The 20,598-nt window shown below is 42.4% G+C and overlaps 1 protein-coding gene across 1 annotated transcript; it reads left to right on the top strand.

Annotated features, from left to right (window-relative positions):
- Positions 1-2,605: 2,605 nt before the first annotated feature.
- LOC6541248 (aldose 1-epimerase) lies at positions 2,606-3,935 on the top strand. The gene is made up of 2 exons (XM_001969784.3): positions 2,606-3,002; positions 3,064-3,935. Exons 1-2 carry the CDS (start codon positions 2,676-2,678, stop codon positions 3,841-3,843), a joined length of 1,107 nt encoding a protein of 368 aa, XP_001969820.1. The 5' UTR covers positions 2,606-2,675; the 3' UTR covers positions 3,844-3,935.
- The last annotated feature ends 16,663 nt before the right edge of the window (positions 3,936-20,598 follow it).

The raw sequence follows: 20,598 nt of genomic DNA, 5'->3' as shown, positions 1-20,598 counted from the left end.
TAGGACAGGGTAGCTCGGCGATTTCAATATAAAAATATTATATATCATTTCTCAGATAGCTATATTACTTGCAAGATCATGGGACAAGGCTCCTGAGTATTTATAATTAGCTCAAATGAAATAGAAACATTGGTAAAACAGTATACGCCAGGACAGGCTTAATTAAATTCTATATTTAAAAATTTATAATCATAGTAATAGAAGAGGTTGGCCTAATTAAATTCTATATTTAAAAATATATAATTCCAGCAATAGAAGGGGTATGCAGTTGGCCCATCCCGAAACTCGTTTCCCATTTGATTTGCATGTCCATTGCTGATTTCCTTTTGCGTTTTGCTTTATGCCTGAAGTGGACGGGAAAGCAAGTACAGAATGCCAGGAGAAGAAAACAGCCGGGGGCAAAAAAGAAATAGAACTCGATGGCCGGGCGCCGTGTGGTAAATGGTTAAGGGCATGTCATGGCAATTTGCATTTTCAGCTTGACAAAGGATGTGCAGGACTATATAGCCGACCACGCCCCCACGCCCCCCACACCCCACTGATGGGCAGCACACCCACCTCTGCTATTCAATTTTTGGCCGGGCAGCAGCTGCTGTTAATATGCAAACTGGGATTTCTTTTGTGGCTTTGATTTCGGTCCGATCCGCTGGACAATCACCGCTCGCAGCCACGGTGCCCATACGGTGCTCATATTCAATATCATGTTCAATAATTTGGCCTCGTCCTGCGCCACAGGACATACATACATATGTATGTAAGTACGGTATACATATAAAAGCAGATGGGCCATATTTGTGGCCCTGCCAGCATCGATTGCCATCGCTGAGCGTTTAATAGACTTTCAAATATTGCCACTTCGGCTTCGGTTGGATACTGCGGAGAATACTGCGGCCAGCGGGATATGGGCCAATAAGATAATTAATGTCCTGGGAGATGGCCAGCCCCCATCCCCCCCAACACCACCAACACCCACAGCCGCTCAAGGCGCCGACAAGGACGAACTGAGAGCTGGACCAACGCGCTGATTGCCTGCGTTAATGTTAATTGCCCTTGATGAGTTTTATGCGCTGCGCTAATGAACAAATGACTGCACATCGCCAATATGTATGAAAGGGCCAATACGGCGGCCCTATCCCTGCACACACAAGCTATGTGCCCCATAGGGTGTGTTTTGTGAGCAAGGGGCATATGATCCTGGCATTGTTTGCCGGAGGCCAGGCAGCATTTAATTGCCGGCCGGGGTCGTTTGGTTTGGAGCGTTAATGCCGCAGATAGTGGCTACATACATGAAGGTGGTTAATTGAATATTTAGGAGAGCAAATTAAAGTCAGTTCTCAGTGGTCAGTCTGCAGTGCTTCAATGTGTATGGGGATTATCACTTAATTTACTGAAACGTTTTTTATTGCACAGCCTAGGCTGAGTAGCCTATTAAACACATTTAACTGTATACTATTGCTAAATTGGAATTTTAAGGCCACAAAGGCGCTTCCTGCGAAGCAAATATTCGTGCAATTTACAAGCTTTTAACAGTTTCCTCTCGAAAAACCATTTCCGACTAAATATTTCCTATTCTATTACGCTCTACAAAACAGCGAAGCTGCAGAAAGTTACTCCATCAGGACTTACAGCTGATGTCCTGTCGCGTATCCCAAAAATTTACATACAACAGACTACAAAGGGAATTTGAAACCGAAAACAAAACCACCGCTGATGGCTGTCAAAAATAAAGAAGCGAACGTTTGCCAAATTAAGAAGGAAACCGAATTCCGGCACCGCGTTGTACCGCAATCCACTGCCAACTTGCAACTTGCAACTTGCAACGTCGCCTTTTTGCGTTAATGTCGGCGACTTCAACTTCATTTCCTGGCCGCAGGACCAGCAAAAACAAGACCAAGATCCAATTTGCAAGTAGCGGTCGCATCTGCTTCGTAGGCGTATACGTAATATTGTGGGCAAGGCATGAAGGCAAGGCACAAGCCGAAAAATGTGGCAACAAGAATGTGCCACTCCACAACCGCAATCACAGAGTTTTTCGGGTGGAGCCAGCAGTTTTAGCCAAGACATTGTCTCTCTCTCTCTCTCTCTCTCTCTCTTCCGTCCCGGCCACTTAATGACTTCCGCAAATAAAACGCTTTGTTCTGGGACAAGTTTAAAGCATTAGCACATTGCTACCAAAGCCCAGAGCTTCACTAGTTGTTTGTACATATTTATCAGACTGTTTTTGTACTGCAATCTGCTAATGCATTTGGATGTGCGTCTAATGAATATTAATGACACCATCCGTGGAGGGCCCGGGCCAAATGGCAATAAAAATATTTCAATTAGAGCTTAGCTGCCAACACACGCGGCAAGATCAACGACTTCGTTAATGCCACGACAAGCGGAAGATGCAACTGCAACCCCGCAACCGCATACAAACCACACAAATGGCACACAAAAAGATAAAACGATGCCAGCACGTTGGCATGCATAAGTGATGGCCAAGGGGGAGAGTCGGGAAATGCCGGGGCAACTCCCATTTTCAATCATGAAATAATACCGCAAAGCAAAGCAATACTCACAATTTTAATAACAACACGCTTATAACAACTTATTACTTATTTCTAATCAAAATAGCCAGGTATTTGCTATCAAAATTTAAGGCGGAGGAAGGAATCACAGCGCAGGTCACAAAAATGTCTATCACCGTAGAGGAGAAAAACTTCGGCCTGGTCACGAACCCGCTCACCGAAACCCGGCAAATGGTTCGCTGCTACACGCTACGGAACACCAAGGGCATGTCCGTGTCGGTCATCCAGCTGGGGGCCACCATCCAGAGCATCTCCCTGCCGGATGGCTCCAAGAAGGTGGAGGATGTGTGCCTCGGGTTCGACGACATCGATGGCTATGTGGCCAACAAGGCGGCCTACATCGGCGGAACCCTTGGGCGAGTGGCTAACCGGGTGGCCGGCGGTGCTCTTACGATAGATGACACTACAGTCAACCTGACGAGGAACGGCGAGGTGGTTAATTAGATCTAAGTTTTATAGACTGAGCTCATATTAATGCAAAAACTGATTTCAGGGTCAATACCATCTGCACGGTGGATTTGTGGGCCTCAACAGCGTCATTTGGGAAGTGAAGCAGAAGACACCGGAGGGTGTGGTCTTTCAGCATGAGTCCCCACATGGTCACGAGGGCTATCCAGGCACTCTGAGGTGCCTTGTCACCTACCGCCTGGACAACGAGAGCCGTCTGTTCATTAGTTACGAGGCCACCACAGATCGCACAACGATCGTCAATCTCTCGAACCACGTCTATTTGAATCTAGCTGGCCATAATGCCGGACCCAAAGGGCTTGCGGAGCACACGGTGGAGATAGCTTCTAGTGAGATTGTAGAAACGGGGGACATGCAGATACCAACAGGGGAGTTAGCCCTTGTGGACAACACGGTTTTCGATCTCAGATCACCGGTGCCCCTGGGAGATCGCCTCAAGCAGTTTGAGGATCGTCCAATCAAGGGTTTCGACCACTGCTATGTGGTCAATGGAGGTCAGCTGTTGAGATCCACCGTCAAGGTGGCCAAGATAGTGCACCCGCCCAGTGGCCGAGCCCTAGAGGTCTGGACAGATCAGCCAGGCATGCAATTCTATACCGCGAATAACATTACCAAGATCAGTGGCAAGAAGGGCTTCCATTACGTGAAGCACGGATCCTTCTGTGTCCAAACGGAGAAGTTTCCCGACGCCGTAAGTCACCAGGAATTCCCGTCAATCAAACTGAGCCCTGATGAAACATACAGGCATGAAGTTGTATACTGGTTTAAGATCGAAAAGATCTGCAGGTGCTGTTATAAAAATTAGCCACGAACCGCGTAACGAAAGTTTCCTAACGCCTTACTGTTCTACTGACTACAGGTTTTCATAAAACATTATATTTTCACCCACCAAAAATATTTAAGATGTTGTTTCTAATTATCTAAAGATAAAATCGCTCTGCACATTATTTTCCCCATAGCATAGTTCAATGAACAGAAAAACAGAAATGCAATTCATAACTCAAGTGTCCCTACATTTCGATGAAATTTTTCAATTTTGGTTACGAAATAACTGCAGGGGCCACGCGATATCCCTGCTATAAATTCACCACATACAATATGCAGTTAACCAAATTTTGTTGCTCCAATATTGCACCTGTCCGTGCGAAAGCTCTCTTGTCCGTATGTCCGTATGGCCATATACATATAAACGTGTGTTTGCGGCAAACCCTTTGGGGTTATCAGCTAACATGGGGCCACCTTGTCAAAATAAGCCATTTAATTAGTGTTGGAAAATTGAATTTTCCAGCAGCCTGTTGATGCGGTAGCTGTGATAAGCTGCGGGCCATCGACACCCTCCGCATTTCTTGGCCACATCATGGCACAAGAAATTTCATTAGCCTAACGAGTTGTTTGCTCGGCAGGTCGAAGTAAAAACTTTGTCATCTCTCGGACGACTGAAGTTGTGTTGCTAAAGCTAAAGACCTTGCTTGCACTTCAGGACTTATGGAAAAAACCCGAATAAGTGATTTTCGTGGAGAAACCAAGCAAGTTAATGCATTACTTTGGATAAAAATTGCTTCAATTAAGTTTAAGCTCGTGCTTGTAAGTCAATCAAAATTAAATTAAATAGTAATCTAATCTAGTTAGCCTGCCAGAAAGTGTTCATTGCACTTTAACTTTTTTGAAGCCAGAATAATACTCAGATGTACCAATGATGTCAATTCCCACAAACGAAGTTAATTTGTATTCATACAGTGGGCTCCGGTCACATTATGGGCCCGCACAAATATTGTTAACAAGCGCATAATTAAATATTTGCACAATATTTTTCGTGATTAAAATAAAAGTTAAACAGCAATACAGGGCAGGAAAAGTTGTTTAGAATGCACAACACACATAAACATGTAATGATGACAACCTCGGCTTCAGGTTAACCGCACAAACGAAGCTCACTAGAAAATAAAAATTAAGCTCGCCGCTGCTGATTACCTAACAAGCCAAAAAACCCAGAATAATTTCCATGCGAAAGGTTAGCAGATTTGGTTAGAAATAAAACAGTGAAATGGGGGAAAAAAGGCAACACAAACAGAACGCTAAACAATCAAGAGTGAAACTTCCGCCACCACTGCTTGTGTTGCTCTTTAACAAATTCATTATAACTTTTGCTATTAAAAACATTAGTAGCGACTGTACGCATTCCGTTCCGACTTAAAACCGAGAACGATTCCCCCAGTTTGCCACATACACAGTTCGTCGGCCGGAGCAATTTAACCCAAATGCTTATCATTTAGCCATTTAATTTAACCTTTTGCCCGGCACACACATGCCACCAAAAATGAAGGGGCGCACAAATTGGTGGCTAAAGGATATTTTTGAGCATGCTGTTCTCTTGAATAGCAATATAACATGTGACATGAGTGATATGAAACAATTTCAAAATCTTAGAAATTAAATTAAGTTGCAGCGTGAGCAAATATGGAAATTGTAGATATTTATATTTTAAAAATTCGCAAATATTTCACTTAGTATGAAGCTTAACTAGGGTATCCCCGTGGTCTACTGCTAACCGCATTGTTGCTCGAACTTTTTGCATATCACAGTCCATTCTCTTTTTTCACGGGCTTTGTTTTTAATACAAACTGCTGCTCATATTGCTAATGATTTTGGGTCACAGTCATCCTTCGCACACCCAAAACACACACTCACGTAACACTTATGGCAACACGTACTTGGGGTCCGTTGCCACTTTTTTGGCTGCGTTGCCAGCCGTTGTTAAGTATACGCCGCATTGCTCTGTTTTTCGGGCGTTGTGTGTGTGGCAGCGTTGCTCTGAATGCCCCATTCCCATTCCCTTTCACCTTCGTTGTTGCACAAATTAAAAACGCGCTACTCTATCTCATTTGTTGCCGCTGCGACTCCAGCATTTTAATAAAATGTTGTTGCCTTAAACGTGATCCTAGCCGAAATTGTTGTTCCAACAAGGATGCTGCTCGTGTGTATGTGTGTGTGTGTGTTATACAGAAAAGTGTAGGTCGCTACTTATTTTTTAGTAAATGTAGCTTGTGCAAAATTGTGTGCAATTAGTTAGTCGGCAACTTTCGCAGATGAATTCTTGTTTTACCAACCAAAATTAGTGAACCAGGTTGTGTAATTGAGAAGTGCCTTGAAAACGAAACTGGCAAGGAAGATAATGGAAGAAGTGCATCTGCCTGGCTCAAGTAAAATTCGCTACTTCTTAATTCCTTAATTTTAGGAACAAATTTTCATTCATTACCCTCCATGGGATTTAGACCAACAGTTTGTAAGCTGCTTGCTCATATTTAACCAAGCGTTTCAAGAATTTCTATACCTTGTACTTTAATGCGACCGCTCATGAACCTATTGAGACTGCTTTAATGTCAACACCGAATCTGCCTAAAGAGGCTCCTTTCAGCAGGACAGGATACGGATGAGCTCTACTTGGGCTCGTGGTTATGCATCAGCTGCATTTGCCTGCTCGGCCCAGACTGGCAGATAACTATTCTGAGGGCGAGCTGGCATTAGGATGATTTTGTTAATTGAAATTCGACGGCAGAGTGCACAGGAACAATTTCCTTTTGTTGCACGTGCGTTGCGTATACGCAGTGTGTAAACCGATGATGACGATGATGGTGATGCTGATGGTGATAATGATAGTGATGATGCTGCTCCTGGTGCAGCTACAGGAACAATGCCAGGCATTCGCTAATATCGAAGAAAGCTTTTGTAGTGCGCCCAGTACGCTTCATTTGACGCAATCCTTGCCTTTTGTTTGCTTTTGCCAGCTCCTGAAACTCGACTTGCTGTTATGCCCACGTTAAGAGCACGTCCAGCGATTGCAGCCGTATTTTCATTTTGCTTGTAAGTCTTACTATCCTTTACTGACACGCCTGGTCCTCGTGGTCTTTCAGCCTGTAACTGCCCGCCAGGACCTCCACTTTGCCGCCTGGTCGGTTGTCGGTCGTCGGTCGTCGGGCGTCCAGTTGGGAACAGGTTTTCCCCGCGGCTTTTCCCTTTGTGTGTGTGCAACACAATAAGTTGCCTTCCGCTTGCCTTGCACGCCATTGAAAACGTTAAACTTACGCTTATTGGTTTTGTCAGTATGCAGTTCACTTCGTAATTACGCCACAAGCTGAGCTTCTCCGCGACGAAACCATAATTAATGCAATTTATTATTTTCAGAGTACCTATTTTTACTTTGTTTCAGATTTAACGCTAACTGATTGACAAGGCTCCAATTGAAAGTCAGTTGTGTGTCGATTAGTATCCACAGCTTCTTAAACTATATATCAGAGTCAAAAGAAATGGAAACTCAGTACATCAGAAAGCCAGGCGTAATGCTGCAACATTATGCGGCGGCCAAAAGCATACAAATAAAAATGCTTTCAGTGTAATGAATTCCTCTCTAGACTTCCTCATTCTACAAAGGCTTATGAAGCTGCACTGTAAGCGAATACATTGAAAGTCATTTTAAAAATATTGTATTTAATATTATATTTTTTCATCATAATGGTAAGTTTAATCAGCTTATAAATAACAAATATTTTAAGGAAAAAAAAGAGGCCCAATTTTATATGGAACTATTTTGATTTAATGGCACAATTTACAATTAAGCTGATTTAGGCCAAGTAAAATATAAAATATTTTATCAATAAAATTATGTCCCTTCCACGTTAAGCCCTTTTAAGATTTGTAAGCTGAATTTCGCCCACTGGAGGAGCGAGTAAATAGCACAGTGCATTCATATCTAGGATATAGAGGAATACTTTGGCTGACCTGCCTGTCAGAGTGATTGTGACAACTCGACGAGCCAGTCAGCCTGACTTTCAGTTCCAGGACGTGGTCCAGAGACCCGAGTGCCTTTCGGGCCATGCATTGCTAAAGGCAAACAGTCAAGTTTACGGCTGGGCCAGGATGAGGACTTATTCTGGCCGAGCACTTTGTGCTGATTAGGAAAACGTTTCAATAATCTCGACCGGGATGGGAATTGTCTCTCGGCAAAAAGCGGGCACAACAATTGCAGTTCAGGGCACTGAAAAGAGAAGACTTTTAACCCAACCAACTTGGCCTTGCCGGTAATTAAGGCTTAAATATCAACAATGGCCAACTGTTGGGCCAAGCTCGCTGTCTAATTAGGAAACTGCCTTTTGTTGTGTTTTTATTCACTTTCGTTTTCGTCATCGCAAATCATCAGTCAGATTAAATCAGGGAGCCCAGAATACCGCATTGTTAATGCGGCATCAATATTAATTAAGCCCCCCCTCCCTTTCCACAGGGCGTATGCGGAATACGCCAAAAGGGGCACGTAGACTTGGCCGATCTGAGAAGCCTGACACAAATCTGACAGCACTTTGACAAGAAACGCACTCTAAGCTGGCTACCGCAACATAAGCGACATGTCAAATGCCAGGAGTGACTCGCCAAAGATAGGTCCTGCGATATCTGAACGATCTTGAGTTGGCTCCGAAGCTCCCTGGGCGACTAAAACTGCGCTGAAGTGGCTGACAGTTGACAGGAAGCCCGATAAAATGGGAAACAGTGGAGTTTGGTTGGACCAAAAAAAAACTTTGCAACCTGCAGCTGCAATGGGAGCACAAATTTCACAAACTTTTTCGAGAGCTTAGGAATTCAGATACGGGAAATTCAATCATTGGGCACTTTTGGGTACGATTCTTTTTAACAAATATTTAAGCATTTTGATTGATATATGTTCTTGCATAATCTTGGGCCACAATTCTCCACTGTGCCACGTTGCCATTATGTGGCAATAGTTTATCGAGGCCCAGCTGCTTGGCCCGGCCATGTTATTAATTATTTTTGCAATTAACGCGTCATTGTTGCTGCATCACGTTGGTTAAACGGCTGCGTAAGCATTTCTGTCTTTTGCGAACGAGTTTCGGCTTACACGCGTCATAATTAGCGAGCTTTGTGCGCGCGAGTTCGCTCATTTGGAGCCTTTCAAGCCAGGTCGTCGGCGGGCAGATAAAGTTCGCAGCAGGCAGTGCCATTGGCCATGCCCAGGGTAATACCAATGGCTAAGGCTCATCCACCGCTCAGCCGGGCGTAATCCGCTAAAAGTGTTGCTTATCGGGCGGAGGCAGTTCGTCACATGCAAAAACTTCCGGCGAAAGGAGGCGAAGGTGGCGGAGGTGGCGGAGGAGCGTGGGGCGGGACATAAAAAGTTGACGCAACACGCCCAGAAGACATGTGAACGTTTTATTGGCATTAAGGGATCAAAGGCAGCTCCGTCACGAGGGTGGAACCAAACTCTTTGTATGTCGTCAAGCAAAGGGAACAGCATCGGCCATGTTTGCACAGGCATCCACTGGTACTTTACTGAAATTTTAACGCTGACACAAGAAAGATTTCAAGAACGACTCACACAGACTAACACAGACTAGCAGACAAACAAAAAAATGGATGCACATGAAGAAAACGCATAGTAAGTCCCGCAAAACACATCGACAATTGTGTTTTTACACCAAGCTAACATGTCTTCAACCCAGCAAAAACAATATTTTCATACAAAGCTACTATCTTATAAACTATAAGATACTTTTTCTACGTTTTGGAATTTTTTTCCAAGTGCGGAAGACGGCGTGGAATGGCAATGGCAGCCATAAACTTTTAGGGCACACGCTGCGTATACGCAATCAGCTCTGGGCAAACATTTACCCAAATAGTTTTCATTTTTAAAGCAACGAAAAGCGCCAAGAAAGAGCTTGCTTAGCTCGGCGTTTTATTAGCTGCTTATATGTGAATGCGAATTTAGTCATAAATCTGTAAGCGCGCCGCCGCTCTGCGCACTGTCGCATGAAATTGAAATATAGTGTGATTTTCACTTTAGCCACTCGTCGAAGCTTCCGGACCACGCGAAAATCTCACTTCCTCCTCATCTGTGACCACTGAACAGCAAAAGCAGCGGAATTCGGTGTCAAAAGCTCAGAAATGCCAAGGAAGCCAGCAAAACAAGTTGTAAAAGGGGCGAATCGTACTGCGAGATACCCTTTAGAATCATAGAGGTTCTGCGAGTGCCATGAAATTACGTTTCGGATTTCAGCTGAAATTCATTAGTACATTAATGCACTCTTCTCAGATTCAGATATTGAGATAGATAACAGCGGGCAGCAGGTGATCTTTTGAAAGTGTACAAAATAATCTCTAATTTATAACGAAAATTGTAGTAAATGAAGCAGTTTCTTATATTTCAAAGGAGGTTGAAGACCCACCCATATTAGTGAAAACCTTCATTGCGAATTTACTGCGAACTAAATTCACAACAAATTCCGCAATCGAAATTCTTCTCGATGACAGGGTGTGGCAAAACAAAGAGCAGAAGCACTGCAAAGGAAGCCATTATCCTTGCGTTATTTATGACAATTTCCTTATGAGTATTGCCGCCCCACATCCACCCACAATGGATCGCCACCTCCGACCTGCCATTTTCCCGTGCCCCATCTATTTTCCCATGGACACATGTGCGTTTTCACTTTCTGAGGCATTTGGGAATGAATGGCGACGCCTTCGGCGTTTGACTTTAACGCGGACCACACGGATGCCGGCTTTTCTCCATTGCGTGCAGTTTTCTGGCGGGAAATGGCCGTGGAAATGGGAAATGGCGAGTGGCGAATGGCGAATGGCAAATGCAAAGCGTTTCCTTGCGTGTCTATCTAAATGTTATTATTAGTTATCAGCGGCGTTTGTTATTTGCCCACTTCGCCACTCGATTAATGCTTTTCTACCGTGTCGCATGCCATTTGCTTTGCCGGTGAATATTTTAGCAGGCCATTCAGTCTAATATACAGAAATGTTAATACAAATACCAAACCAATGGAAATAAAAACGCAGGTAAAGTGCCTGCGTAAAGCTCTCCTAAATGAGTCATAAAAGATCTTAAGTACTTTTGGATTTCCACTTAAGCAATTAGACAGAAACTAGACAGAAATAGGAAGTCAAAGAGCTAATATTAAGTCCTTCTTGGAAGAACATTAGGTTGAATGCATTAGAAGCCCTCACGGTGAGTCTCGCAAACTCAAAATCATTTAATGGCTTATAAAGTCAGCTTGCAATCTTGATTGGCATAAACTGTGGGAAAATATTCTGCATTTCCAGCCGCTGTTGCCGCCAAATGTATATTTACATATTTGTGCGGGTGCTTTATCTTTGTCATGCTGGTCATATATATTTAATTCGCATGTTTTCTGGTCCGACATGTGGGGCACCCGATGTGGTGAAATGGGCAGTGCAAAATGATAAATATCCTGCAGGGGCATGCAACCTAATGGGCGTGTCACTCGAATCGCGCCGTGTGGCGTGCTCATGTCATAATTCTAAAATTTGCGGTTGTCATGCAACGCGGTAGAAAAACAAGGATAATGCAGGTGAGTTCATACATAAGTAAGGATAACACTGTATGTTTATAGCTAGCCATTTTAATCTGATTAGGTTGTATTCGTTCCGGCCATTAACGTTATTGTTCTCTTTACCTTTTTTAAAAATAAATATCTTGGAAAATAAAGTGTATTATACTTGCTTAATCCTAATTGAATATCCCTTTGAATTTCTCAGTAAGAAAAATGTTTTCTTCAGTAAAAAATGTCTATTTAATGCGAAAACTTCTTGGCTGAATAAAAATGCTGAATGAAACGTATAAGTTCCCTGTATTAAAATCCATTTGCCTGGTTGATTTGTGGGAAAGCGTTTGAGTCGTGACAGCTATTCCAGTTCGATGAGCTTCAGAAAGGAGCAAATGGGCGCTTCCTAGACAGATAACCGTAACCATATACATCGCATACAGATACATCTGCGATGGTTAAAGAGCCCGACCAATCCTCGTATCTGGCGAATAGTTTAAGGTAATTTGGTCGGGTTGCAGATGAAGGAGTGGTGTGGCCTTGGCTGGGGCAACAACACTTTTCGGCTGCATAACAAATACACTTCAATCAATGCCAAATGGCCGGGCAGGCAATCACAGGACACTAACACCCATACATATGCACACGGGGTTTGCCGATGGTGCTGGTGTGTGTGGGCGCCACAAAAATGAAAACAAATTTTGGCATGATTGCTGATTGTTTGTCTTTTTCATTGTTTGGCACGAATGCTGCCACTGCCAACGCAGGCGCACTTTTATTGCTTCCCAATTGGAAATAAAAATTGGGGTGGCGGGCAAGAAGAAAAGAAGGCTTACCATGTAAAAAACGGTGGCTGTTCGACTTCAGTTGAAAAGAGAACAGACAGTTTTATTCGGCAAGTCGAAGCTCACATACCCTTGCAGTAGAAATGCATTAAAAGAATTTAAGTTAAAGAAGAACAGTGATAAAAAAAAGATGAAACTGCGATTTCTTTTCTATTATTTTTTGAATTTATTTTCTGAACAGTCAATGTGCAATGTAAGCTTTATTTTATCAGTATACCCTCTGCAAGGGTATTCAAAAGGGGGGCAGTGCCGGAAGAGAGGTGTTTTTTGGTAAACGAATACCCTTTAAAAATTGCTCATCCATATGTCAAGGTATCCAATTTAATTTAACTCTACGTTTAATAAGAACTTGGTGCTAGATTAAAAACTAAAACGCTGTAAATTTAGGAGAAATGCTTTAAAGAGAAATGCCTTCGTAAGGAAGATAACTAAAAGTTTAGCTAAAGTTTAACAAGAAGCATCATTGGTGGGAGTGATCTATATATTCCAGATAATAAATAATATACACAAATTCAAAACTATTCTGTGGGAAAGACAAATAGAGGGCATCTGCTGATAACTTTTGAATTTCATAAAGATGAATATGATGTGAATGAAATTGGTGCGCCAAATCCACATACCCCGTTCAATCTGCAGAGTAGGTCGACACAAGGTTTTCTTCTTGGCCTGGCTTTTGATTTGATTTGCTTGGCGGGCTCCTTTTTTCGCTCTGCCCCCGTTCGTTGCCCCTTCCCGTGCCACATGGACTAGGCTGCAAACATTTGCCGCTGACTCCGGGCTTCGCCGTCACCGCTGATTAAAACAAACACAATGCCTGGGTAATGACGACATATGTACGTCTGCGGATTGCTGGACCCGCCCAACAGTCACCGACCGGGGAAATTTCCCAATCCATCGCCTTTTTTCCGCACAATTGTACAATTTCGTCTGCTTTTTTTCGCCACGTTTTTTGTGTGCGGCTTTGCCGTACGCGTTTTGACTTTTTCTTCGCTCTCGAACATTGATTCATAATTGATTAGCATTACTTTAGCTATTGTTCGATTTATACCACGAGTATATAGGTACATAATGTGTGTGTGCTGTAGAACATTGCCCTTGGGCAACGTCTGCGATGTTAAATTAAGCGTAAAAGTTTCGGTTTGCTGGCGCATTTTTGATGAATTTTATTGCTTTGTGCAATTACTCTGCTGATTTTATGTTTATTTATAGTCACCCAATATATATTTGCCTTGATTAAACAATTGAAATGCGTGGGCGACATCAATGCCAGAGTATTTCATAATTTAATGGTTGCTTTAAGCAGGTATGGCATAATTTAGTCGTAAAACCATTCAATTCGACAAGGGAAATTTGTTGAACTTTTCTTTCCCCAAAAACAACAAGGAGTCTGCCGGAATATTAAATTTGAAGAATATGCTTTAATAATTGCCAGAACTATTCCGTTGCTCCTGCAGCAGCAACATAACCCATTTTTAATTAGACTGGTTGTGCATAATCAGCTGCAAGTTTTTCTTGCCGAACTCCCGGCGAACGGACCTCTCCTAACGAACTGCGTGTTCCTGCTGCATGTTGCATTTAAAGTTTTCTGTAGCGCACAATGCAGGAAATCATTTTAACAGTTTTCCACCTGGCCCCTCCCAATTTATAATTTGCCTTCTGTTTCGCAACTTTGCTCGTATTTTCTATATACAAGTTCAGTGCACCCCCAACACAGACAGCCTGAAAAGAAGCCCCAACACCAACTTCGCCTTTGTGGCACGTTTGTTCGGGCTACCTGGCGGCTGCATGGTGTAGTACCCATTAATCGGAGGGGTAGATCGGTGGCAGGGTATACAAATTATTCGGCTTGTATATATGGTATCAGCAGATCCATGATTCGGTTAGCATTTCAAAGTCTTGCTCTTTTTGCAGCCGCGATGTCAGCTACTCCTTTTTTTCTTTGCAGTGGTAACTTGTCTGTAATTATGAATGGCCAGCGGGCTAAAAAGAAGGTACAAAAGTCATTGACTCGCTGCTCCTGCACTTGCCTTTCTGTTCAATTAAAAGTTTGTGTGAGCTATCTACCTGTTTCATTTAATTTTCCCGCGAGTCCTGTTAATCAGTTTTGTATGCCTTTAAGTAAGCCTAGCCTGTTTAATTCACATGACAGGTCAATTGCACAAACGGCAAAAGGTACTCAGAGCCACACATGTGTTGTCATTTGCATGATACTTCGGCACTTTCGACCTTTCCACAGTCTCACGAATAAAAACTTCCAAAGTGTGTGCTTTTTTCAAGGGGGAGGGAGGGCAGGAGGGAGAAAATGTGGCAGAAGTAACCTGCTGCCCTAAGGTCAAAGTGTAATCGAAGTCCTTTTCCCCTAGCAACCACACACATGCTCTTTAATTGCAATGTAAAGTGTTTAGGCACAATTTAGTTGCCTGAGGCTACGACTCTTGGAATTTTTCCTCCTTCATGTGCTCACAACATTGCCGAATTGGGGATGTTGGTTGAAATGGCTGTTTTTGCTCTGCTGATTTTTTTGGCCAACTGTTTTGGCCATTACCTTAAGCATATGTGGGTGGTGTGCGATTTGAGCCATCAGATTACAAAATACCATTAAAAAGGGTGTTTAAGCCTTGTTTAAGTGGTATTCTATAAACTTGAATTACTTACGTTAATACGTTAATTTACGTTACGTTAATTTATAAAAAGATAACAAATGAAAACTTTATTGGTTACATGAAGAACAAAATTACAAAAATTTCACTGCAAACATAATATATTTCCGATTAAACCAGATCAACATAGTTGCAGTAAACTTATGCCTAATTAATAAATCAAGATTCAGAGTTTGTTTGGTCATTTGTCAGCCCTTTTGGATTCCCTTTCACTGCCGACCAAAACTACTTGAATGTCCATTGATTATTAAGGGCAAACGTAATTGAATACTTTCTGTGTTTGCTTGGTTTTAGCCGCTTCTACCGACGCTTAAATACTCCTAACTGATACCGGGTTTGCCAATCCCGAAGCTATGACAAATAGTCGGCCATCAAGGAGCAAAGATAAAGCGTTTTTTGTTTGCCGAAATTTTATCTAAGCATGCCTCTGACCCAAGCCCAAATAACGACCATCAAACAAACTTTGATTTATGACAATCTAGTTCATTTGATTATTGCTGCCGACAACTGGGCACACGCAGGGATAAAGCTAAGGAGATTTCATGTGAGTAGTGTGTGTGTGTGTGGAAAACATTTTCATTTTCCATTCAAATTCAATGCTAATCCACTTGCACAACAAGCCACATTTCCTTACAGGCCTAGCGGCTCGCTCGAGCATCATTTATCAAGGAACTGGGACCGTTGTCCCTTTTTTATTTCTTTTCTGTTTTTTTTTTTTGGTGTTCCTGGCCATTTTGGCTAGAAGTGCCTGTCCCGGGCATTATCAAAACACATCGAGTTCATTATTTTTATCGTACAAGTGTTTGATACTTCCGTCCATCCCGGGCTTATATCACTCCGACCAACACGCGCCGCACATTAAGCAGCCAACCGTGTTTTAAAAGGGCCGACTTGTATATTAACTCTGTGCAACTGTGCGGATACGTAATCTGAAGAGTTACTACTTCCGAGCGGGCAATAAGAAAATGGGTTCCGGAAGATTCTCAAAGGGTGTGTCCTTTTTCAAATGCAAATTTTCAACAGCCGCCCTTAAAAAAAAACATCAGCTAGCTCCCTATTTTAAATAGTTACATTTCCTAATAAGTTAACACAGAAATGTAAGCCATGTATTATATATATTATGAATGATTTTATGTTTTGCATTATCCATTCAAATATGTGCATTATTTTTATTGTATAAAGTACGTGTATGGCGTAATGCAGTTCAGATGCAGAGATGCGGATATAGATTTTTTAAACCGTTGATTGCATCCTCCTTAATTAAGCGCATACATTTTATAAGAACGTGCGGCTATAGATTTTTGTAAGCATGTTGATTTCATTCCCCTTAATTAAGCGCATACATTTGATACGGAAGTCAACCGAGCTTCGCATTTGATTCCATTTCAAAAAGCATCTGCTGCTTTGGGCTTCTCACTCATGAAGTGTTTGAAAGCCCGGCAAGCCAAGTCTTTGAGTCAATTCTCGCCCATTCCTATGCGTCTCCTTGCCCTCGGAGTCTGTTTTTAATTTACTCCAGCCTCGGAACGAGTTGAGTCCGTCTTGGAGTCATAGGAATCACAGAAACCAGAGGAGACTGGCAGCTTCAACGCCGCCGGCTGCAGGTTAAGCGTCTACTTGAACCTCCGAGTGGTGGCGTTACATGAACTGAGGTGTTTGTGTGCCACCTGGCTTTGACATCTGCTCCGGCATATTCCGCACACACCCATAAATTGGAGGAGTGTCTGTGCCTCCATGGGAGAAGATGTTGGTACCCTTTTATTTTGGGCGCTAGCATTGATTTTGCGCTGTAATTTCGTTGGATAGCTCAAGTAATAGGTACTTTCTGGGCGATCCTTCAAAGGCGACTGCAGCATTCCTATTTTTAGTTTTGTCTACAACCTCGGGGCAATATGGGCTTGACCTCTTTTGGTTTCTGTGGCACTACTTGTGGCTAATGCTTTGCTACTAACAAGCTGCAAACAGTTTGGTGAAATGTCGCCAGTTGCTTAGGAGAAAATGAAATGGTGTGAGCCCAGCTTAAGTGCTCTAACGGATTACGCTGATGGCCCAGTGAGGAAATGCTGGCTTTGCTGGACATAAACCTATTCAAATCGAAGAAGTAAATAGGCGATGGTTACAATGAACGGGAGAAGAAAACGGATAAAAAGCTGCAAGTTAAAAACTGGAGAAAAAAACAAAATAAAAGCAATAAATAGTTTGATTAACTAATTGACCTTTACGGCAGTAGTGCAATAGAAATTAATGCAATTGAAATGAAACAGTTTTCACTTTAAAATTGAACAGCACCACCTAGCCGCTGCCTCCTCGACCGTTGTACTTTAAGTTGATTGAATAGAATTCAGAAAAAGCTACTGCCCCTTCGTGGATGCCCTACTATGGAAACTAATCCTGCTCCATAAAGTTTCACCCATGTGCGGGCCTTAGTCCCGTGGACTTTTCTATAATTCCATGTGTGGTGCAAGAGCCGTCAGCAAGTGGCTCCACCCCGAGTCCAGCAATCAAAGCCCCGGCTCCAAATACTCCGGCTCTCGTCCCCAAAAGCCTAATGAAGCAATTTCGGAAAGCCGCAAGCAGTGGACAGATGATGGAACTGCCAGCGAGCAGCTAATTATATACGTCGCCGAAAAGAGGGCTCTATGCCAAAGCCGCTTTAATTGGCGCACGCACACAATTACAGCCATGATTTTGCAACATACCGAGCTTTCACATGTGCGTTTGTGAAATAAGCTGCGATTTCCTGCGAAAAATCCGCATCAGGTAACGTACAGGGGTTTTAAGCTCAAAAAATGAAATGATTGAAAATGATTGAAATTCCAAATATACCAGCTGGCAAATATTTATAATTTTTTATCTAACTCCCATCACTTAAATCATATTCAATAATTCGCAACCCAGTTTTATATTTGTACATACGTTTTAAGCGGAGAACAATAAATGTGTGGCTTAAGCTTCTTTTAAGCCCATTAAATAATTTATTAAATCAAAAATAAAAATAGAGCAATGAACATAAGCTTTTTCATTATGATGCTAACATCTTAAAAAGTAAAAGTGCAAAAACTCACTTGGATTAACAAGAAAATCTAGTTTTTTATTTAAATTATTATTTAATGTGTATATTTTTGGCATTACTGGTAGTCGTGCTCGTTTTCGCTTTTTCCAAGTGCTATATATACTCGTATATAAATAGAATTATTTATCCGAGCCTGCAGATGTTAATCCCAACCAGGTGCTGGGCCAAGATGGAATCTTGGGGGATAGACTTGCACCTAGGCTTTCGTCATGGGGGGCGTAATTAATTATTTGCGTCACAAAGTTGCACCATTTCCATTCCTGCCGCATATTTTCGCCAGCCTCAATCTGCCCAGTCGTCTCCGACGTCGTCTGATTGCTCTTTGCATAATTCAGCCGTGGCCAGGCTGGTCACGTATCTGTTGCAAACGGCGTGATTAGGGTTTCTCGGTTTTGGCCGGGAACTCAGCCAACAACTGCCGCCGAAAAAGAGGCCGGAAAATCCGTGAAAGCCGCAGCATGCGTGTGGAACGATGTATATGTGTATAGTAGTAGTGCTGCGCCTTGTTGTTGCCACCGCCTCATTAAATGGCCAAATCAAAGCCGATTTCTGCTGCTTTGTGCCAGTGTCACGGCATTTTAATTGTTAAGGTTTATTGATATTTGTGTGGCGTTGGGGGCACTAAGCACTAATTTTCAATTATGCAAATGATACTGGCAACATTTTAATGAATGTAATTTGATATTTGCCCCAACACCCAACGCGACTACAAGCATAACCCATTTCATTTTTGGTTTGTTTAATTTTAAGACCCTTTCTTGGTCCCATTTGGAAAGTACGAGACAGACATAAATAATCTCAGCACCGCACATATTAATTGCGTGCATTTTTCAGCCATGTCTAAGGCTTCATTAGTCGTCTAGGGAGCCGAAAACTTCTTAATTGTTTCATTAATGCAACGCAATCCGTTTGCCTGGCACTTAATTTTATTTTATTTGCTGTCGTCACTGGTACTCCGTTCCTGCTCCTGTAGTTTTTTTAAATAATTGTGCACAATTATTTCACCCAATTTAACAGTTCTGTTGCCATGAGCATCGTATACATTTAAATGACGTCATTTATATTCCGCCGGGATAAGCACTTAATGCAAAATTACATCCAAAGCGACGCAAAATGGGTTGAGACGGGTTGAGTGCCTGCCAGAATAAAAATAAAATATTCAATTAAACCCGTTCCGCCAGGATCCGAATACGAATCCGTATCCGTATCCGAATCAGAAACAGAATACGGATCTGGATCCGGATCCGTCCGGATCCGTTGACGGCGATATTAATCTGGCGTCATTTTTATTCGCCGAATTGCGCTACCATTTCTGTTTGCGCGCTGTACAAATTAATTAATATAATTGTTGCTACCACAACGCCCCCCCTCTGAGTCTTCGTCCTTTGCCTAATAAAATTGTATACCTGTGCGCTGACAGAGCCAACCAATTTATTATTTTCACAGGGCACGAATCCACTCCAGCAGCGAAATGAAGTTGGCAGCGGCGCTTTTTAGAGCTCTATATCTCTTATTACTATATTTTTTCCTATGCATTTCGTGCTCGGCTTTAGTTGAAGTAGCCCGAAATATTCCCTTAGTTGATTGGGTTGATTCGAAAAGGTGACTGCTTTTAAATTTGATATCTTGATGATTAACGTTTAGTGGGTTGCTCACGAAAATATGACTTGATTGAATAATTTCAAAAGCTGAGCAGTAATTCTGCTCGAAATAATATTAAATATTTGGTATAGTTTAAAACTTTATTTGCAGTTCTTTATAACACTAAATGGCACCAGCATTTTCCGTAATCTCTATCCGAATAACAATGTTTGCCATACATTCATTTAAATAAATCCATAGAGTAAGCCGCGATCAGCGCTCGACCGTATTATGTTAACCTCTTCATGCTTTTTGTCAGACTTTTATTCATACATACTTTTTCGCTTTGCAGAACGCAAAATTCGCGCTTGCCAAAAAAGAGTCGGGTAAAATAAAGCAAAATAAGAACCCATGAAGTGTGTGTGAGTGAGTGAATGACTGCAGTGGAAATGCAAACTGCCAGTCAGTCAAATATAGTGAGTGCGGACTGCACTCGAACCCCCACACCGCCACAAAAAAGGGAACTTCAAAATAAAGTGAAAAACATTGCCTACTTTTTAGCTGTAGTGCTGCGGTTGATGGGAGAATGTGAATGCGGCAGCTGCTTTTTGTTGCCACCGCCACAGGGCGCATTCACGACTGGTTAAAGTCATTTATTTCGAACAAATCATTTGCCACAACCCACTAACGAAGCCGCTATGCCGCGGACCCGCCTCCAAAATGAAAACTAACAAGTTAAAGCAAGAACATGCCCATCCCATACCATTCCCAATTGATTGGATTCCTTGGCCAAGGGCAATTTTTCAAATACGGGATGTATTCAGATAGGGGAAGGATGAAAAAACTTTGACTGACGCTCGTCGTTGTCGTGCAAGATAAACTTGGTTCGATGCCCAAAGTTATTGAGGCGCAAACAGTTGGCTTGGCTTAGACTTGCCTTTACAGCCACACTTGACGAAAATGTGCTCCTAAATGAGGCATAAAACATAATTGGTATAGACACAAAGAAATATAAGCCCTAATCATGTGTAACCTGTTAAAGCAACA

This window comes from Drosophila erecta, unplaced genomic scaffold, assembly GCF_003286155.1.
Source record: "Drosophila erecta strain 14021-0224.00,06,07 unplaced genomic scaffold, DereRS2 tig00000055-arrow-pilon, whole genome shotgun sequence".
NCBI lineage: Eukaryota > Metazoa > Arthropoda > Insecta > Diptera > Drosophilidae > Drosophila > Drosophila erecta.
Note: the sequence above shows the minus strand (reverse complement) of the source record. Positions and strands in the feature narration are given on the sequence as shown.

Coding starts and splice junctions, on each gene's coding strand:
- LOC6541248 (XM_001969784.3), top strand. CDS start 2,676: ATGTCTATCACCGTAGAGGAGAAAAACTTCGGCCTGGTCACGAACCCG. Junction 3,003..3,063: donor ACCTGACGAGGAACGGCGAG/GTGGTTAATTAG, acceptor AACTGATTTCAG/GGTCAATACCATCTGCACGG.